Below are 16,422 nucleotides of genomic sequence, written 5' to 3'. Positions count from 1 at the left end.
TGTATTAATATGTTCTCTTTAATGTTTCAAATACCGGCAACTTTTATAAATAAAGAAAATAAAATTTGTTGTCTTGAATCTCACATATATTTAGAGATAAAATGTTTATGTGTTTGTCAAGTGTTTGTCAATTCATTAACATTTAAGAGAATTTAAGTTGAGAGACTCAGTATCAAACTGACTCAGCATTCAATCAGTCGCGATTCTTTGTTTAACAATTTTTTTCTTTTACTATTTAGAGTGAATATAGACATTTCAAAACATTTGAAAGAAGCAATAAAATGATGAAAAAGACATAACTATTAACATTAAAGAATTTCGTAAATTTAAACGTGTCTAAAATCAAATTAAGAATAGAAAATGAAAAATTCAGAAAATAAATTTCATATGAGTGAGCAGAAAAATGACGTTGAAAATCAACTTCTTCAATCTGAAGAGAAAAAGTTGGAGAAAATGAGACAGGAAAAATATTTTATATATAAAAATGATTTGAAGAACTATGAATACAAAGAGAGCAATGGAAACAGCATTATTTTTAAGAACTATCCAAATATATTCTTAAAAAAATCGTATGAAAACAGGAAAGAATTGAGCGAATTTGAGAAAATCTTGACATCAAATGAAGACAATTCAGCTATTATTAGTATGGTGCTAAGAAAATTTGAGAATGAGGATTTCTTAACGAATAAAATAGATCTAACATTTGTGATGGGAAAGCATTTTGCACATGAAGCACATATTATGAATCTATTTAGCTTTCTTATGTTTGATTGGCATGATCAAAGCGTTCATAATCGAAGCTACAATTTGATTCAAAAGTTCAAAGCATACAAATATGTTAGTTCATCAACAAAATCGTTATTTGATAAAATATTTCAAATAATGAATGCAGAAGATCACAATATCTATCATGTTATATGCATGAAGATCATCTTTTACTATTTTGAAGAGAAGAATGTCTTTTCTGGAGTCAAAAAACCGGAAGAAGTCATGAGTGAAACTAAGAATATTCAAGATTTAATAAGAAAAGTTGTACAAATAAAAGATTCTGAATATAAAATTCAGATTTTGAAGATTTTATACGCAAATCTGCCCAATACAAAAGATACAGAATATAAAAGCTTAATAGACAAAATTAAACAAGCTGTGAAATTCGATTTTCATTACTCATCTGTATGTAAGATATCATATGAAGCTATTACGAAACATTGCGATGAAAGATTCTTCAATCTTTTATATTTTCTGAAGGAAAATCTAGTCGCAAAGTTCAAATTAAATTTTGAAGAATTTATCAAAATCAATAAGAAGTTCTATGGAGATTTTTGGAAAAATGCAATCAAGACTAATGTCCGAATACTTTACCACACTGCAAATAATCAAAATTTAACAGATACAAAGGAATTCATTCTTATAAACACTCCAAACATAAACATCAAAGCCAAAGTATCATCGATTTTCATGGAATTGTCAGAATTTTATACAATATTCAACGAACCTTTAGAGAAAGAAGATGAATTTAAATTGGTAAGTGTTTGTATTGATAACAATCTAAGCCACTGCATTAGAACTTATGAGTGATACTTTAATTACATAAACTTCTTTTGTTCTTCATATAGGAATATCTTGACAAATTCATCATGAACTTCTCAAACAGCATGGAAAGTGAAAATTTTAAAAAGTATTTGAAAAACATTCCAAACATCCGAAAACTTTTGTTTGGAAGGAAAACTTTAGACAGTCATAGTATTTTTGAAAAATTTTGGAGTGTGCAATCAGATCTCGAAAAGTCTGAAGACTATTTTGAATGTTCACAGCATATTTGGAATGAGTTTAGATTATGGGAAAAGCCAGAAATGTTGACAATGGTAAGAACAAGGCTCAGACACTCAACAAAAAATTGTGAAAATTGTACAATTTTTGCAATTCGTATGGAAAAAATTGTAAAAATTGTAAAAATTGTACAATTTTCACAATTTCGCAATTTTAGTATGAAAAAATTGTAAAAAATTGTACAATTTTTACAATTTTCACAATTTTTTGATGCAAATTTCAAAAAACAAATAAATTAGTAACCCAATTAATAGATGGATATTATAGTTTTCACAGCAAGAAAATTACTTTGTGAAAACATGGAAAAGGTGAAAAATGTTTATTCTAACTGAATTTTTTGAAAAATCATGTTTTGATGCATAATTTATTGGCAAAATGTGAAATTTTTTATTGATATAATTACAAAATGGGAAAAATATTTTGTAAATTGCTATTTTTTGGAATAATTTTCTTAAACTTCGATGAAAACTCCAACGGAAAAACGGAATTTCACCTTGGTTTTCTTATTAAGAGTAAAAAATGCTTCGGAAAAGCCGAATTTCGCCTCGGTTTCCATATTTGGATTGAATTGCCCATCAGAATAGCCAAATTTCGCCTCGGTTTCTTTATTTGGGGCAAATTATCCCTAAGAGTAGCTTCGGTTTCCATATTTGGGGTAAATTACCCCTCAGAAAAGCCAAATTTCGCCTCGGTTTCCATATTTGAGGTGAATTGCCCATCAGAATAGCCAAATTTCGCCTCGGTTTCTTTATTTGGGCAAATTACCCCTCAGAATAGCTTTGGTTTCCATATTTGGGGTAAATTACCCCTCAGAAAAGCCGAATTTTGCCTCGGTTTCCATATTTGGAGTGAATTGCCCATCAGAATAGCCAAATTTCGCCTCGGTTTCCATATTTGAGGTGAATTGCCCATCAGAATAGCCAAATTTCGCCTCGGTTTCTTTATTTGGGCAAATTACCCCTCAGAATAGCTTCGGTTTCCATATTTGGGGTAAATTACCCCTCAGAAAAGCCGAATTTTGACTCGGTTTCTATATTTGGGTTGAATTGCTCATCAGAAAAGCTTAATTAAGCCTCGGTTTCCATATTTGGGGTGAAAAATCCCTAAAAAAAATAAATTTTGCTTTGATTTTCTTATTAAGGATGAAAAACCTCTCGAAAAATTCAAATTTCGTCTCTATTTTCTTATTTGGAATGAAAAATTCCTCGTGTTAGCCAAATTTTGCCTTATTTTTGTTAAATTAAAATGAATAATCCTCGGAAAAGGCTAACTTCACCTCAATTTTCTTATAAAAAGATGAAAAGTCTATGAAAAATCAATTTTTCACTTAAATTTCGCAAATATGAAAATCATTCAAACCAGTTTATGTTGATTTGAAAATTGTACAATTTTGTCAGTTTTGTATGGAAAAATTGTGAAAATTGTACAATTTTTACAATTTTCACAATTTTTATATGAAAAGATTGTAAAAATTAGAAAAATTGTACAATTTTTACAATTTTCACAATTTTTGTATGAAAAAATTGTAAAAATTGTAAAAAATTACAATTTCGGTTGAGTGTCTGAGCCTTGGGTAAGAATCTTTTACACACCTTGGCATTTCCAATAATTGTTGGGAACACTATTGTGCCGCGGTACACAGGTTGCCCACCATTGATCTATAGAGATTTTAATAATAAAACTATAAAAAATATTTAAAATTTCCAGAAAAATCCTTTGAACAGAAGGATATTTGACTACGTTCTTTCAAGCAACAATGACTGGCGTTTCATGGAATTTTTAATGCCAACTTTAGACAAAGATACGGCTCTAAATAACAGTACACAAAAGCTTAAACATTATATGGTGCTGAAGAATTCTTTGATTTACGATCATCACAATTATTTAAATGCAAGAAGTTTGATAGAATTTCATTTAAATCTCATTGATCGTTATAACGATTTAGATTCTTTAAATTTGGACAAGCTCTTTTACATGTTTGAGGAGATTGGCTTTTACAGTTCAGAGCAATCAGTCCGAAATTCGTATATAGAAGAGCTTTTTGAAGTTATTAAAAACGAAAAGCCACAAAAGTTTGATGGTAAAAATGAATTAGGATTGCCCAGAAAGCATTTTTTACTTGGAATATTGATGATTTACTGGAAGCAGGAAGCTGCTTATTTGACAAGAGATTTAACGGACAAGTTTTATATGGATCCAAAAACGTCAGAAAGCAATGATACACGTCAAAGAAATTTATACTTTGGACTTCTATCTTTAGTAATGAATAAAAACGAAGCAAAATTTCTCGAGATTTTTCCAAAGGAAATGGAAATTGCCGAAGATTGTTTTAAGCTTATATACGGTCTTGATAGCAATTACAACAACGAGCATCAACTATCTGACGAAAACAATATTTTCCATTTTTATGAGAAATATTCGACAAATTTCAATTTTGTACTTCTTTATGCAGCTATAAAGACAAATCAGACAGTAATTGTTGATGAAATATTCAAATATAATAATTTCCTTATAAGTTGCCCGACATTTCCTATAAATATGGAACCAGATGAGATACACTACCATACAGCTGTAAAATTCCTTGAAAATAGATATGAATTGGAAAGAAATGATCTTCCCGTCAATTGGATACGAAATCATAATTTCAAAAAGTTCTTAGATTCAAGACTTTCATCACAAGATAATTTCTACAAAATTGACTGTCGCTTTATGCTTCCATATTACAATTTTGAGGAGAACAAGATTATTGATCAGCATATGGAAAATGACGAAGATCTACTATTTAATGAAGATTATGGATCAATGGAATATATTTTGGATCATCATGGATTAAAATCTTTAGTTACACATCCAGTTATGGAAACTATCATAAATCTCAAAATACAAAAGTATGATCGCATTTTATTCTGGAACTTCTTTGGATTTGTATTGTTCTACATCGTGCCAACAATATTTTTAGCATACAGACTTCATTCGATCAATTTACCACCAAATACGAATGTTTCATGTTTCTTAGACAATTTAACCTTCAAAACTATAAGTTCGGATGAATTTTTGAATAATAGATGGGACCCCAATAACGGAACTTACGTTGGAAATGTCACAAATGTTGAGGCTGGCAACTTTTTTTATTATCTCAGTTCACGTTCAATGAGATTTTTTTGGGAATATGTAATCAATACTGCTAGATTGTTATACATTTGTTTGAGAGAGTTCTTCCAGTATCGAGTGATATACAAAGACAGATACTTTAAAATGAGCTCAAATTTGGTTGAAATTTTCTTGATTTTTATTCCATTACTCTTATACATTACCCTCGCTGTTTTCTCTGTCCTTCCATGTCAAGGGCCATTTTATGTTGTTGGATTTATTGAGGCAGTTAATATTCTAGTCATGATCGTGGCAACATCACTCTTATACTCAACTCCGAAATTTTCAGCACATTTAAGATGCTATAAGAAGATCATACTATCGTATATGAGTGTATTCATCAATTTTTTCCCATTATTCATTGGACTGGCTGGATTAACACTTATCATTTTTGATGATAATCTTGGTGGAACATTCGAAGACTTCCAGAATCTCGGAGGGTCCATAATGAAGCTTATTATCATGTATTCCGGAGAAATAGGAATTGAACAAGCGAAAATCTCGCTTTTTCTGCAAAGAGTTACGATTGCATTGATCATAATAATGCTCATCAATAAATCTAATCTTATCATTTCAATAGCAGTTAATGATATACAATCATTGATGCACGAGTCAAGACTGATGAGTCTTGTTGATAATGCCAGAAAATACGTTGGTTTTGCCAAACGTTTAAGGACATACTATGCTCTGAATGAGTAAGTAAAATTGTAATCGTTTGGAAATTTTCATTATAATTTTTCTAATTTTTCAGAAAAGAAGAAGAAAGAACAAGGCAAACAAAATGTTTGATGTGGATCATAAAAGTTTTCATTGATAATTATCCTTACATTCATCGGCTACAAACAATCTATATCGATAAGCAAACTCATGATGTTTATGTTGATGTCAATACACCAATACAAAAATTAGCACATAATACATGTTTTCTCACAAGATGGACTTATAAAATATGGATTAAGACATTTGGAACATTTAAAATAGATTCAAAAAGTATTGAAGAAATTCACAATATTTTAGTTGAAACAAGATGTCGAACCAATTGCTTGTGTAAATGTCAAATGGAATCTTGTGAAGGACTTGGTAAATCTGGGAAATTATCATAAAGTTAACTATGTTAATAAGCTTTTAATTTTGTTAATAAGCATAGCTATGAAACTTTATAATTGTAGTTCAATTAAATGTCTTGTTTGAAGGTTTTATTTGTTTACAATGATGTTTATTCATCGGAGTTCAAAAACAGATTACATGTTTGTATTAAGGGGACTAACAACTGTTAAAGGGAAAAATCAACTAATTTTACTGCCGTACATTTTAAATATTAAATAACCGTTGGCATATTCTCAACAATTTTAAAGAAAAAGTCAATAAAATATTATGAAAAGACAATTTTACGCATTATTTCAGTTTTGTTTGTTACAAAATACCGCCTAGTTTAGAAATAGAAGATTATGTATTTGCATTAATTGAGAGAACTAATATACTCGCATATGTCTCAAAACTTTTTCAGAGAATTCTACAAGTGGGACTTAGTATCAAATTAAATTAGCACTGATTCAGATGTGTTTTTTTTTTTTTTGTTCTTTTGTCGCTGTCAAAATTGAGATTTAAGAATAAAGAATTGAGCCCGAGTGGACACAGCTAGTTAATGTCTACTATTAGACACCATTCAACTAGCCATTTATTTTGCCAAAAATATACACGACAACGTAAAAAGACATTAACGAGACTTTAACTTGACACATGGAAAGTTGATTTCTAAAGAAATTTGTGTGAAACCATATACTTCACAAGTGCAAGCAGAAATTACAAATAGAAATTTGTGTGAAACCATATACTTCACAAGAACAATCAGAAATCACTTTTATATGAGCAATTATTTTTCTGAAAATTTTTTTATTACTTTTATAGACAATGAATGGTGTGCACTTAACGACTTTTGCCAAAGCGCAATAGTAAGTTACTATGTGCCTTGCTAAAATGTTTTTATGGCAGCTACGAACGTGTAATTCTGATTTTTCCAAATTAATTAAATTAACAAATGTCTTCATATCCACACATAAAATTATCAAGCAAATTTTGATTTTTTCATGTACGTTAAATGGTTATGGTTAACTAGACATTAACGATACATAAGTACTGTACACATGTCTAGTTAAATGGAACGTTCCAAAAATGTCATTAGTCTCAGATACGGTTAGTTACATAGGCTAGTTTATTGGAAAGTAACCAGCCAATGATAGGCAAGTAAATGGCAAGTCTTTAACTAGATGCCTGTCCACTCGGGGAGTAAGTTTTTATATTTTGATGATTTTTTAAAATTTAATTTAATTTTTAAAGTGTAGTTCAAGCGTTTAAGAAATAAAGGATAAAGTATAAGCAAGAATTGTCACGTTCTCATAAAATTTGCATATTTAGTGATATATATTTTCAGAAGTGACGACAGAAATTTTTGACGAGCTTTTTGCCCTATGTTTCAAAAATATGTAAAAGATGCGAAAACTAGTTTTTAATAATCATGAGAGAATTTCATTCACGAGATAACTCAAGTTATTTCGGAAGGATTTCGCTGTTATTCAAATCAGATTTCATAATATAATTTACACAAGATTTAAAACTCAGTGTGTAGGTATTTAACCACTTTTTTGAAACTGAATTTTGCATAAATTGAAGAACATTCGTATTTTAATGTTAAATTTGCATATATTAATTTCTTTTCAGATACAATAAAAACTTTCTGATTTCAACTGATTAAGCATCGAAAAGAATATAATGGATTTTCAAATGAATGAAAGAAAAAATGACGTTGAAAATCAACTTCTTCAATCTGAAGAGGAAAAGTTGGAGAAAATGAGACAGGAAAAATATTTCAAATATAAAAATGATTTGAAGAACTACGAATACAAAGAGACCAATGGAAAAAGCATTATTTTAAAGATTTATCCAAGTATGTTCTCAAAAAACAGGAAAGAAATAAGCAAATTTGAGAAAATTTTGACATCATCGGGAGATAATTCAGCAATTATTAGTATGGTGCTAAGAAAATTTGAGAATGAGGAATTCTTAACGAAGAAAATAGATCTAAAATTTGTGATGGGAAAGCATATGGCAGATGAAGCACATATTATGAATCTATTTAGCTTTCTTATGTTTGATTGGCATGATCAAAGCGTTCATAATCGAAGTTACAATTTGATTCAAAAGTTCAAAGCATACAAAGAAGTTTGTCCATCATCAAAATCGTTATTTGATAAAATATTTCAAATATTGAACGCAGAAGACCACAATGTCTATCATGTTATATGCATGAAGATCATCTTTTATTATTTTGAAGAGTTCTTTTCTGAAGAAAAAAATACGGAAGAAGTCATGAGTGAAACTAAGAATATTCAAGATTTAATAAGAAAAGTTGTACAAATAAAAGATTCTGAATATAAAATTCAGATTTTGAAGATTTTATACGCAAATCTGCCCAATACAAAAGATCCAGAATATAAAAGCTTAATTGACAAAATTAAACAAGTTGTGAAATTCGATTTTCATTACTTATCTGTATGTAAGATATCATATGCAGCTATTACGAAACATTGCGATGAAAGATTCTTCAATCTTCTTTATCTTCTAAAAGATAATTTAGTAGTAAAATTTAAACTTGAGCTGGAAGAGTTCATTGAGATTAACAAGAAATTCTATGGTGAATATTGGACACATGCAATAAAGACTAATGCACGAATTTTCTATCAAACTGCAAAGAATCAAGGTTTAATCGAAACTCAAGAATTTATTTTAATAAATATTCCCAATGTTGATATTAAAGCTCCTGTAACAACAATGTTTACAGAACTATCAGAATGCTATGCAATATTCAATGAGCCCTTGGAAAGTGGTGAACAATTAATATTGGTGAGGATTTACGTGATTTTTTTATTCGATTAAACTAAATCTAATTTTTTTGAATTTAGAAATACATACATACCTTTATAGATAAAATGCCGGAATCTATAAGCATCAACACCGATAATTTTAAAAAGTTATTGAAAAACACCAACAATGTTAAAAAGCTTGTATTTGGAAGGCAAAACTTTAACAGTGAAAGCTTTTTCGAAAAATTTTGGAGTATAAATGATAAAAAACGATCAGATGTTGAATTCCTAGAATGTGCAAATCACATTTGGAATGAGTTTAGATTATGGGAAAAGCCAGAAATACTGACAATGGTAAGTAAATTGAATTAAAATATCATTGTATATCAGTAACAATTTTATTATTTTAGAAAAATCCACTGAACAAGAATATATTCAATTATGTTCTTAATACCAACAATAACAGACATATTATGTCTTTCCTAATGCCAAAATTTGAAAAAGATAATGGCAATAAGAGCATTCATAAGCTCAAACACTACATGGTATTGAAAAATTCATTGCTTTACGACTGCAGTCAATACAATGATTACAAATGCTTAATCGACTTCCATTTTAAACTAATTGAGAAGAATATGGGTGAAGATCCATATAATTTGGATAATTTATTCTACATGTTTGAAGAAATTGGATTTTACAGCATGGAACAAGAGTTTAAAAATGAATTCATAAGGGAACTTTTTGAAAAAATCATGAATGAAGAAGTCACGAATGAAGAAATCATGAATGAAGAAATCATGAATGAAGAAAAAGAAAAGCATGATGGACGAATGAAGTACGAATTAAAATTACCCAGAAAACATTTCCTAATTGGAATAATGATGATTTATTGGAAGGAGGAAGGCAAAGATTTAGTAGAAAAATTTGAAATTGGTTCGCAGACTTCAATTGAACAAGATGAAGTATGTAACAAAAACTTATATTTTGGTCTTTTGTCTATGATAATGAACAAGGAAGACAAAACGTTCCTCAAAGAATACAAAACAGAATTGAAGAGAATCGAAAGTTGCTTTAAGTATACTTATAATCTAGAAAGCACTTACGATAATGATCATGAAAGAGCTGACGATGACAATATTTTCCATTTGTATGAGAAATATTCCACAAATTTCAATTTTGTCCTACTTTATGCAGCTATAAAGACAAATCAGACAGTAATTGTTGATGAAATATTCAAATACAATAATTTCCTCATAAGTTGCCCGTTATTTCCTATAAATATGGAACCAGATGAGATACACTACCATACAGCTGTAAAATTCCTCGAAAGCCGATATGAACTGGAAAGGAACGATCTTCCTGATAATTGGATTAGACATCATAATATGAAAAAATTCTTAGATTCAAGAATTTCGTCACAGAATGACTTCTACAAAATTGACTGTCGCTTTATGCTTCCATATTACAATTTTGAGGAGAACAAGATTATTGATGAGCATATGGAAAATGACGAAGATCTACTTTTAAATGAAGATTATGGTTCGATGGAATATATCATAGAACATCATGGATTAAAATCTTTGGTCGCACATCCAGTCATGGAAACTATCATCAATCTCAAAATACAAAAGTATGATCGCATTTTATTCTGGAACTTCTTGGGATTTGTATTTTTTTACATTATACCAACAATATTTTTGACATATTTCCTTCATTCAAAGACTTTACCTGGAAATACAAATGGCACAATCACTTCTAACAATGATACAAGCTCTAATATTCAAGACACAACTATCTCTCCAAATGACGAAACCTATATATTAGAGCACATAATTAATGCTATTAGATTTGTTTACATTTTCTTGAGAGAATTATTCCAATTTCAAGTATATGGTAAAGATTACTTAAAATGCAGGTCAAATTACGTCGAATTCTTCTTGATTTTACTTCCAATCATTTTATCTGGTGGAATAGAAGTCTTAAGCTACTTCCAATATGAGAAAATGTTTGTTTTTATTGGAGTTGTTGAAGCAATTAATATTCTAATTATGATTGTAGCAACAGCCTTATTGTATTCGACACCTAAGTTCTCAGCACACTTGAGATGTTACAAAAAAATTACATTGTCATACATGAGCGTCTTCTTGAACTTTTTTCCACTTTTTATCGGACTTGCTGGATTGACGTTCATACTATTTGATCAAAAAGTTGATGGTGAAAAGCCTAAAATCTTTCAAACTTTGGATGGCTCTCTAATGAAACTAATCGTGATGTATTCAGGAGAAATAGGAATAGAGCCTGATGATATTACGTTATTTTTGCAAAGGATGACAATAGCATTAATCATAATAATCCTTATCAATAAATCTAATCTGATCATTTCAATAGCAGTTAATGACATTCATACATTGATGCAAGAATCAAGACAATTGAGCCTTATAGACAATGCTGATAAATACGTTTTTTTTGCAAAGAAATTAAGGATATTCTTTGCTAATAACGAGTAAGTAATGTAGACTTTTTGAGCTCCTAATTCTAAAAAATTATTTCTTTTAGGGATGAGACGACACGAGGAAAGTCAACAAGATTTTTTCTGTGGCTGATCAAGATATTCATAAATAAATATCCATACATCCATCGTTTACAATCAATATACATTGATAAACGAACTTATAAAGTCTTCATCGATTCGGATATAAAAGCGCAACAATTGATTAGTAACGCATCCTTTTGGACGAGATGGTTTGATAAGTTGTGGGTGAGCATCTTAGGGATGTTCAAAGCTAGTTCAGAAAGCATTGAGAATATTCATGCAATTCTGGCGGAAACTAGACATCAGAATATTTACTTGTATAATTGTAATAATGTTGAAGGAAACAACTTAGAAAATCATGACCTGAATCGATCATATTATGGTGGAAGCGCAAATAACGTTCGTTCCTATAACATGATTAGACAAAATTTAGATTGACGCTTAAAATGACAATAAGGAGATTGGAGACTAGGGTTTTCAATACCGGTATTGATTTGTATGAAATACCGGTATTCAATACCGGTATTACATACATTTTGATACCGGTATTGAAAACCCTATTGGAGACCTGTCGGATATGAATATAACATATTTTACAAAAGTTAAAAATAAATCTTGTTTATTAAAAAATCATTATAGCTATAAATCCTTCTTTAATGATGTCCAAGACTCATTTTGAATATGGGTATCAATACATAATGGAATAATAGAAAATAACAATTATTAATACATTTTTTTTATCATATGAAATTTACAATTTTAATCAAAACTTATCAACTATTTCATTTTTAGAGAGTTATAGGTTGTAAAGTAGAGTAGAACTTGAAAAATTTGCTTTTAAACTCTAGATTTTTTTTTTAATATTGACTTATTTTAAAATTAGATTCTAAATAAATTAAGAAAACATTAATAAAACTGTTGATTAAACTATGAGCATTGATTTTTTCCAAGCAATATTTAAGATTTACAGTATACAGCAGTATTTGTCAAAGAATTTTTTATTTTCTGGTATTGGATGATTTTCTTCATGATCAGATGTTATTGGTTGTATACATTCAACAGGAGATGATGGTAGAATAGAAACTGTTTCTTGAACAGTTTGTATGATTTCTTCAACTTTTTCATTAGTACTAGGCACAATTTGAGTTTGATCTCCTAATCTATAGACATCACTGTCGACTGATCTTGTAAATTCATTAGATTCTTGTGATTTCAACGTTGCGTTTGTATTTTTGTTTGAATTCTTCTTTTTATCTTTGAGTTTTTTATTCTTACGGTTTGCTGATGCGCAGTTGCCGCTAAGACAAGAACGGGGAGTTTCTTCTGGATTCATTATTTTCTGACTTTTTACAAAAATGATCTTGTTTAATCAGATTTTAATGAATATGCAAGTTCAGAAAAAATTCACAATTAACTAAGAATTTTCTATAAAACTGTGAAAACGAACATTTTTGTGATTAATTTACGTAGAATTATTCTTTTTATATAAATTTATTGAACACTTACTTCGATATAGTTCTAAAATTCACATTAAAATATTTTAATGTCGCTCTAAAGTCTTTTTATAATTTAATATTCAATTATAAAAATCCTATTTTTAAAACAGGGGGTTCGAAATTTAAAAAAATGTCACGATATAACATTTGATAACTTTAAAATCTATTGCTAAGCAATAAGAGCAAAGAAATATACAATAACATAACAATTTAAATATAAAAATTTGACTAAAACTTAATATTTTCGGGTTTGACGTTGAGTATTAGAATAATTTTTTATAGAATTCACATAATAGTACAGCACGGACATGTTTGTTCTGTTTCTGGCTCATCACCTATTATAACTCCTATTGAACTTACATTTTGTTGGTCTACGTTTTGAGAATCTTTAGCGGGTTTATCTGTTTGCTCTTCAATATTTTTTGGATTGATTATGGAAGTTGGATAGTATGGTATACTAGATGCAGGCGACCCTGAAATTTGTTGGGATTTTCTTTGATCACTTCTTTTTCTTGATTTTCCTACCAAATGGTCGTTTTTTCCTTTTGGCGATGTTGCTGTATTTTTATTGAGACATTGATAGGTTTCCTCATCGTCTGATGACATCTTAAAGCTTTTTGCTGAAAGTTGATCTTCCACTTTTTAAATTTTTGATATTTTGTATTGGTCGAGACGTTTGACTTATTTTGAATACGTGTACGATTCTTTTAATGTCAAGCATCTAATTAAAATGGTTAGGATTTAGTTATTTTAAATTCACTTAGGTAGAAATTAAATTTGAACAACAATTTTGTTATATCGATGAATTTAACACTTTTTAATTGCGATAAGGGGGCAAGCAAAACGACATAAGTGGCGATTGAAAAGCTATGAAATATTCAAACTATATAACTTTTTTTGTGTTATTTTATAACATGTTATCTTTTGTAAAAATATAAATTTAGTTTAATTAAAACGACTTCCTTGCATATTTATTTATTTAAAATGACGTTTACTCATCGGAGATCAAAAACAGACTGAACTTTTGTATGTAGAAAGGTTTTCAACTATGTAAAATAAATATTATTCAAATCTCAAATGAACGTTATATCATTTGATGCAATGAATTTAATTAAATACCAATAGAGATTTCGTTGATAAAATTAATTGGACACCTTAAAAATTTCCGAAATTAAAATTTATTTATTAATAAAAGACACAAAGATTCACAATGAAATTTACTTTGTTTGAACGAGAACCTGATTTAGTTTGTTGACAGCAGTATAGACTGTATCTCTAAGATTCTCATCTTCAGGGCAACTGACTTCCAAGGTGCTTAAATCAATGTCTATAATCTTTTTGTTTACTGTTACTTTGAGCTGATCACCTTTAAATAATTTTGGCACAGCATTTTCTCCAAACATTTCCTGTAAAGTTTCAATAATGCATTCTTTTAAATGCGCTTGATCAGACTTTGATGCTGAAGATCCTTTAATTGTACTTCCACATAATTCTGTTTGTAATAAACTGGCAAGAACTGTATCTGCAAACATGTCATTCACTGGATTTCCTAACCATTCAAGGATTACAATTTTGCCATCAAATGTAACTTCAACGCTATCAAAAACTCTAAATTTCTTATCAGTATCAAGAACTTCAACAGTTCCAGTTCCACCAATTCTTTCGAGCAACAATCTGAGACTGTTTGGAGATCCGCTAAATGCTAATGATTGTCTTTGTGTAACTGTACTCATACTCATGTCTGTATATTTATTAATATCACTTGCATCTAAAATGTGATACTTAAAATCACGCTTAACTAAAATTCCAGACACGGGATCGCCATTCTCAATTTTTTTCGTTGCCAATTTTCCCATAACTTTTGCTGTCTTTTCACCCTTAAAGTATAATTCTACTGCATGTGTATTTCTTGGATTATAGAATGTAATATTTGCATTTGGTTGACTTTCATATTCACGCTGCAGTGCTGATTTAAGACGATTCATTTCATTCTGTTCACCGTGCACAAGAATTACATGTTGTGGCTTCAATAGTCTTATAAATTCAGACGTTTGCTGATAATCTGTGTGAGCTGAGAAGGAAATATAATCAACGGACATATTTAATGTTAATTTTTGACCAGACATTGTTGTTATTTCTTCTGGTTCCGAAAGAACTGTCTTTGCTAAAGTTCCTTCAACACAATAACCAGCTATAATGACACCATTTTTTGGATCTGTGCACCAAGATTCAAATAGTTCACGTGATAATCCACTTTGCATCATTCCTGGAGATGCCATTACAACTGATGGTCCAATATCATCGAAATGATCAATTCCTTTTAAATTTGAAATGTGTTTAAAGACAAACGGATTATTGACAGCAATTTGTCTTCGAATTTTGTCATTCATGCCGAAAATATAGGTCTGATATACAGCCATACACTTTTTAGCTAGCGATGATGCATAATAAATTGGAATTTCTTGTAAATCTGGATTTTGACTCCAAAATTCATCCAGAATCAACAGTAATTCTTGAGCACGACCTAACGCAAAAACAGGAATTAAACATCTACCGCCTTGTTGGACAATTTTTTGAACTAATGATGTAAAACGATTTTCACGATCTTCACGTTTCTCATGAATATGAGTTCCATACGTTGATTCTGTAATTAAGACATCAGGTTTCATTGTTGGAATTTCAGCTGCCATCAAGTGACGATCTTCCTGACGTGAAAAATCTCCAGTATAAAGAATTTTAACTCCAGCAATTTCAATCATGAACATCGCGGCACCCAAAACATGTCCAGCATTATAAGCCCAAAATCGAACACCGAGTACATCTCTTTCTTCGTGGAAGTTAATTGTCTCGATTTTCTCCATTGTAGCTTCAAGATCAGCTTCTGAATAAAGCATTTGTTCTGTCGCAATATTACTAACTTTAATGTAATCTGATAACATCCACCTATAAATGGCTTTTGTAGCATGTGTCATGAAACATCGACCTTTAAAGCTTGTCTTTTGCAGAAACCATGGCAGTGCACCACAATGATCCAAGTGAAAGCTGAGAAACATCATCTTTTAGCTTAATTAACATGAGAAATAGGTCAAATTTTACTTACTGTGAGATAAAAAGTAAATCGATTTCGTCAGGCTCAATTAAATCCACGAAAGGCAGAGCATCCATTCCAGCTAATCCAGGATGAATTCCTATGAACAAAAGATTTTGATTAACATCCTGTTATGCTGTAATACTCAATATTTCTTACCACAATCGAGCATTATTTTTTTCCCTTTGAATTCAAGCATAATACAGCTTCTACCGACTTCCTGTCCAGCTCCCAACGGTCTAATGAGCAGCAGATCATTCTCTTCTGCTGGCATTTGACTTTCCGGCTTACGTTTTGATGCCATTTTAATTAAATTTTTATTTTTGTTGAATTTTTTGAGAAATTTGTTGTTTAATAGATTTTGTCCCTTTAAGTAAGGCAATTGTTATGTAAATAATCAAAAAAATACTCAGTATTAAGTTACAGAGTTGATTAGAAGTAATTAAAATTTTTTATATTGTCTAA

General features: G+C 29.8%; 3 protein-coding genes across 4 annotated transcripts; 2 read left to right on the top strand and 1 right to left on the bottom strand.

The window, feature by feature from the left end:
• Nucleotides 1-189: 189 nt before the first annotated feature.
• On the top strand, nt 190-6,308 carry LOC139098398 (uncharacterized). Its single transcript, XM_070650599.1, has 4 exons — nt 190-1,524; nt 1,617-1,865; nt 3,538-5,675; nt 5,732-6,308. Exons 1-4 carry the CDS (start codon nt 361-363, stop codon nt 6,081-6,083), a joined length of 3,903 nt encoding a protein of 1,300 aa, XP_070506700.1. The 5' UTR covers nt 190-360; the 3' UTR covers nt 6,084-6,308.
• A 218-nt stretch (nt 6,309-6,526) lies between these two features.
• On the top strand, nt 6,527-12,212 carry LOC139098316 (uncharacterized). Of its 2 annotated transcripts, XM_070650460.1 has the most exons (6): nt 6,527-7,350; nt 7,412-7,602; nt 7,699-8,880; nt 8,940-9,194; nt 9,251-11,343; nt 11,397-12,212. In XM_070650460.1, the coding sequence occupies exons 3-6, from the start codon at nt 7,750-7,752 to the stop codon at nt 11,809-11,811; spliced, it is 3,894 nt and encodes a 1,297-aa protein (XP_070506561.1). In that variant the 5' UTR covers nt 6,527-7,350; nt 7,412-7,602; nt 7,699-7,749; the 3' UTR covers nt 11,812-12,212. The 2 variants fall into 2 exon arrangements, with proteins under 2 accessions (XP_070506561.1, XP_070506560.1); XM_070650459.1 differs by having other exon boundaries at nt 6,527-7,602.
• Nucleotides 12,213-14,031: 1,819 nt separating this feature from the next.
• On the bottom strand, nt 14,032-16,311 carry Cpsf73 (cleavage and polyadenylation specificity factor 73). Its single transcript, XM_070650254.1, has 3 exons — nt 16,117-16,311; nt 15,970-16,057; nt 14,032-15,911 (listed from the first exon to the last, which is right to left on the bottom strand). Exons 1-3 carry the CDS (start codon nt 16,259-16,261, stop codon nt 14,087-14,089), a joined length of 2,058 nt encoding a protein of 685 aa, XP_070506355.1. The 5' UTR covers nt 16,262-16,311; the 3' UTR covers nt 14,032-14,086.
• Between the last annotated feature and the right edge of the window lie 111 nt (nt 16,312-16,422).

Source organism: Chironomus tepperi, unplaced genomic scaffold (assembly GCF_022539635.2).
Source record: "Chironomus tepperi strain 1889 unplaced genomic scaffold, CSIRO-AGI_Ctep_v1 contig_445, whole genome shotgun sequence".
Taxonomy (NCBI): Eukaryota; Metazoa; Arthropoda; class Insecta; order Diptera; family Chironomidae; genus Chironomus; species Chironomus tepperi.
This window is presented reverse-complemented; position numbering and strand designations above follow the sequence as displayed.

Bases quoted from the DNA above. Each gene is read 5' to 3' on its own strand.
- LOC139098398 (XM_070650599.1), top strand. From the start codon at position 361: ATGAAAAATTCAGAAAATAAATTTCATATGAGTGAGCAGAAAAATGAC. The intron at 1,866-3,537 runs GTAAGAACAAGG...TAAAATTTCCAG, and splicing joins AGCCAGAAATGTTGACAATG to AAAAATCCTTTGAACAGAAG. The intron at 5,676-5,731 runs GTAAGTAAAATT...CTAATTTTTCAG, and splicing joins ACATACTATGCTCTGAATGA to AAAAGAAGAAGAAAGAACAA.
- LOC139098316 (XM_070650460.1), top strand. From the start codon at position 7,750: ATGGATTTTCAAATGAATGAAAGAAAAAATGACGTTGAAAATCAACTT. The intron at 8,881-8,939 runs GTGAGGATTTAC...TTTTGAATTTAG, and splicing joins GTGGTGAACAATTAATATTG to AAATACATACATACCTTTAT. The intron at 9,195-9,250 runs GTAAGTAAATTG...TTATTATTTTAG, and splicing joins AGCCAGAAATACTGACAATG to AAAAATCCACTGAACAAGAA.
- Cpsf73 (XM_070650254.1), bottom strand. From the start codon at position 16,261: ATGGCATCAAAACGTAAGCCGGAAAGTCAAATGCCAGCAGAAGAGAAT. The intron at 16,058-16,116 runs GTAAGAAATATT...TTTTGTTCATAG, and splicing joins AAAAATAATGCTCGATTGTG to GAATTCATCCTGGATTAGCT. The intron at 15,912-15,969 runs GTAAGTAAAATT...GATGTTTCTCAG, and splicing joins GATTTACTTTTTATCTCACA to CTTTCACTTGGATCATTGTG.